At 44.9% G+C, this 4,681-nt stretch overlaps 1 protein-coding gene across 1 annotated transcript; it reads left to right on the forward strand.

The window, feature by feature from the left end:
- Positions 1–1,808: 1,808 nt before the first annotated feature.
- Positions 1,809–3,816, forward strand: LOC110580807 (cationic amino acid transporter 3-like). The gene has a single exon (XM_044915216.1). It carries the CDS (start codon positions 1,984–1,986, stop codon positions 3,814–3,816), a length of 1,833 nt encoding a protein of 610 aa, XP_044771151.1. The 5' UTR covers positions 1,809–1,983.
- Positions 3,817–4,681: the final 865 nt, after the last annotated feature.

Here is a 4,681-nt window from a genome sequence, read left to right on the forward strand (position 1 = left end):
GAGTCCTGGGATCGAGCCCCGCATTGGGCTCCCTGCTCCACGGAAAGCCTGCTTCTCCCTCTCCCACTCTCCCTGCTTGTGTTCCCTCTCTCGCTGTCTCTCTCTCTGTCAAATAAATAAATAAAATCTTAAAAAAAAAAAAATTTGACACTCATTATCTATCTCCTGTGCTTGTTGGTAAATCATAACATTGGAACTGGTGAGTGGCAAATAAGGAGTCTAGATGGATTTGTAGACAAAAGGTCTGACCCATAACCCAGGGGTTCCTTTTGATCGTCTATAGAGAAGACTTCTTAATTTTGTCTTGATCTTTCTGCCTTTAAAAACTTCTGAGAACATTTCTTAAAATTCTCTTAAAACTAAAGCACGAGTAAGGAGGAGAGTGGGGCTGCATGACTTTGTTTTCTCTGTTCTCCACTTCTCATTTCCTAGGCATTGCTGTAAATTGTTCATCCAGAGCCTTGCTTCCCTTGTGGAAGGGGCCATTTGAAGAGAAGTAGGGGAGGAGGGGTAAGAGGGAGCCACACACAGAATTCCTTCATTAAGAAAACATTCAGACAACAGTTTGAATGAGTTAAAAATAACTCCTTGTGAAAAATTCATTGGGAGTTACAAGTGAGTGTTTTAATACAAGCTCACAGAGCAGGACAGACCAGGCCCCTGGCAGCTGACGTCCCAGATGGCTCAGGGTGTGTAGAGAGCACAGTGTGGCCAATGAGGAGACTGTCTGCAGAAGTGAGCTCACCTTCTCTCCTGGAACCCAGAGAGGGAGGAGACAGAAGGAATTGTTTTGGTTGAGAGCAACTGAGCTAAGTGACTCATTTCTTTTCTCCCTACCTGTCACACTGTCATAACTGTGGACATAAAAAAGGTAGTGAATTTTTATCTAGTTGCTTTGGGGGCTATTCACAAAATAGCCTTTCTAGCTCCTCTCCCTTCTCAGTCATGGACCCTGGGTTGGCTGTTGCCCCTATTTCTCCAGTGTTTCCTTCCCAGGCAGCCTGGTCCTCTCCTTCTTGCAGGTGGTTATGAAGGCCCTGCCCCTTTCTCCCTCCTCCTCTCTGTTCACAACGCCCCTGTGGGCCTAGGTGGGTAAAGGGAGGGGATGGACTCTACATTCTTGGTCATCAGTACAGCTGAATGGATGATGCAGAATGAGGAGAAAGGGGGCCAAATTGGCATCTAACCTTGGGTAGCAGATTTGGGGTCTAAGAGTTTTAAGACAGAGAGACCAATATTTGTATTTAAACTCTGATGATATATAAAGAATGGGTCTTTAATTGCAAAGAGGTATCTAGTCCATGAATTAATGTGTCATAACTCATGCTCAAGCAGCGCATACACATCCTGTGTATGAATTCTTGCACAATACATTCATGCTCTGTTGTGTCTTACTGCCTAATTAGCACATGAAGCTACATGACTTATGAACTCAAATGGGATTATGTTATGTGGTGTGTAAAAAAGGAAAATGTTGGGGTGCCTGGGTGGCTCAGTCAGTTGAGAGTCTGACACTTGATATCGGCTCAGGTCTTGATATCAGGATTATGAGTTTGGGCCCCGTGTTGGGCACCATGCTGGGCATTGAGCCTACTGAAAAATAAAATTAAAAAAAAAAAGCAGAATGTTAGGAGGTATTTGGTACCTTTTCTGGAGGGAAAGCAGGATTGATTTTTCTATGGTGTCTTTTGGTGTCAGTTTCTATGACACTTTGGCTGCAACAAGTTACATGTGACTTTTGAGTTTTGGTTGGTTGGTTGAACACATTGTTCAGTAAATATTTCTTTTTTCTCTAGGCGTTCTGGAAGGATAGCATTTACCAGATGAAAAATGAAGCAGCAGCTCTGAAGCCTGAGCAACGGACCTCGGCAGCCCCAACCCAACCTGGCTTAACTCAGCCTCACTGAACCAGATCCAACACTCTTGGCTCCCTGGGCTTACTACAGCTCTCTGATTCTTAGAATCTTCTCAGTTCCAGCTAGAATGCTACGTCAGGCACTTCGCAGATTTGGTCGAAAGCTGGTATGCAGACGTCCGCTGGAGAAAAAAGTGTATGAGTTTAAATCTGGCATAAAACCGAGCACTCTGGACTTAGTGGCCCTTGGTGTGGGCCACACAGTGGGTGTTGGTGTGTATTTCTTGGCTAATGAGGTGGCCGGTAATCAAGCAGGACCATCCATTGTGATCAGCATTTTGGTGGCGGGCCTGACATCATTGTTGGCTGGGCTGTGCTATGCAGAGTTTGGTGCCTGGCTTCCCCATTCTGGCTCTGCATATCTCTACACCTATGTCACTATGGGTGAACTCTGGGCTTTCATCACTGGCTGGAACCTTATCCTCTCCCTTGTTGCTCGTGCAGTTATTGTGATCCAGGCCTGGACCTTAACTTTTGACATCTTGTATGGGAACAGGATCTCTGCGACCCTGCATGAGAGCATCTCACAACATGTTCCCCAAGTCATTGCAGACAATCTAGGCTACTTTGCTATGATCCTACTGTTGTTTACCATAGAAATTCAATATCTGATATATCATGACTACCACATAATTTTCAAACTGCTTACATTGGTAAAACTTTTGGTTCTCAGTTTTGTCATCATCTCTGGCTTCATAAAGGGGGACCTGCACAACTGGAAGCTCACAGAAGAGGACTACGTACAGGCTGGACTCAATGACACCTCTAGCTTGGGCCCTCTGGGCTCTGGTGGATTCGTGCCTTTTGGCTTTGAGGGGATTCTCCGTGGAGCAGCTACCTGTTTCTATGCTTTTATAGGCTTCGACAGTATTGTTACCAAAGTTGAGGAAGCCCAGACTCCCCAGCGTTCCATCCCCAAGGGCATTGTGATTTCACTGCTCATCTGCTTTTTGGTGTATTTTGGAGTCTCTGCAGCACTTACACTCATGGTGCCTTACTACCAGCTTCAACCTGGGAGCACCTTGCCTGAGGCATTTCTCCATATTGGCTGGGCCTCTGCCTATTATGTTGTAGCTTTTTCGATTTTCTTTAGTATTGCTATTGGCAGTTATATGAACTTTACATTCCCCATACGTCAGGTGACATTTATGATGGCAATGGACGGTCTCCTGTTCCCTGTTCTTGCCAGGTTCCTTTTCAGCGCATATGGCCGCTTCCTGACCACTGTGATCTTTGTCACTATTGCAGCAATCATGGCATTCTTCTTTGGACTCACTGATCTTCTGGACCTCAGTTCAATTGGGACCCTGATATCTTATTCCCTGGTAGCTTTTTGTCTTCTCATCATCAGGTATCAGCCTGAGTGGACGAATGAAGAAAACGAAGCACAGGTGCAGGAGGAGAATGGGGGAAATGAGGCGCAGGTGCAGGAGGAGAATTTGGGAAATGAAGCGCAGATGCAGGAGGAGAATGGATCTGCAGCAGAGAAGCTGACTCTACAGGGACTATTCTTTCCAGGCAGCCCCACCCCCACTCCACTCTCTGGCCAGGTTGTCGTTGTTTGCTCCTCACTGCTTGTTCTGCTGCTGACTCTTCTCTGCCTGGTGCTGGCCCAGTGGCCAGGTCTGCTCTCTGGAGACCCAGCGCCGATCACAGTGGTTGTGCTGCTCCTGGTGCTCATCACTGGGATCACTGGGGTCATCTGGAGGCAGCCACAGAGCTCCACTCCCTTTCCCTTTAAGGTCCCTGCTGTGCCTCTCCTCCCACTCCTGAGCATCTTTGTGAATGTTTGCCTTATGATGCAGATGACAGCTGGAACCTGGCTGAGATTTGGTGTCTGGATGCTGATTGGGTTTGCTCTCTACTTGGGGTATGGGATCTGGCACAACCTGGTGGTTTAACCCCACTTAAAGGCCCAAACTGTAGACTCAGCAGTGAACTCAGCAGTGCCAGTACATAATCGGTTTGACATCATCACACCTGAAAGCAGTCTGGTCCCCTGCACAATAATGGGGAGTACTCTTGAGCACATGGAAATCTAGGGCTCCTATGAGCTATTGATGGGGAACACTAATAGAGCTCTGTATTTATGGTAGAGTGAAGGATGTGTCTTTGCTCTTCCCCCCCTTTTCTTCTTTACTTTCTACTTTTTAATTATGTCTATAGCTGCTCGCTGGCTTTTACAAAATTAGTATTAAAAGAAACTTGAAAAAGTGTTTTCCTTTTCTTTGGTTAAATATCCACTAGTCAAGGAGGTGTCTAGCTGGCTCAGTCAGTAGAGCATGATTCTTGATCTCAGGTTGGTGAGTTTGAGCTCCACATTAGCTGTAGAGATCACTTAAAAAAAAATCCAGTAGCAGAATTATTGGATCATACGGTAGTGCTGTTTTAATTTTTTTGAGGAATCTCCACACTGTTTTCTGTAATGCCTGCACCAATTGACATTCCTACCAACAGTGCATGAGGATTCCTTCTTCTCTATATCTTTGTCAACACTTGTTATTCTTGTCTTTTTTATTTTAGCCATCCTGACAGGTATAAAGTGACATCTGATTGCACTTTTTTTAGAGTTTAATATGTTTAATTTTTTTATGTTCAGTTAGCCAACATATAGTACATCATTTGTATTTCCCTGATAATTAGTGATATTAAACATCTTTTCATGTGTCTGTGGCCATCTGTATGTCTTCTTTGGAAAAATATCTATTCAGGTCCTCTGTCCATTTTTTAATTGGATATTTTGGGGTTTTTTTTGTATTGAGTTGT

This window comes from Neomonachus schauinslandi, chromosome 5 (assembly GCF_002201575.2).
Source record: "Neomonachus schauinslandi chromosome 5, ASM220157v2, whole genome shotgun sequence".
Taxonomy (NCBI): Eukaryota; Metazoa; Chordata; class Mammalia; order Carnivora; family Phocidae; genus Neomonachus; species Neomonachus schauinslandi.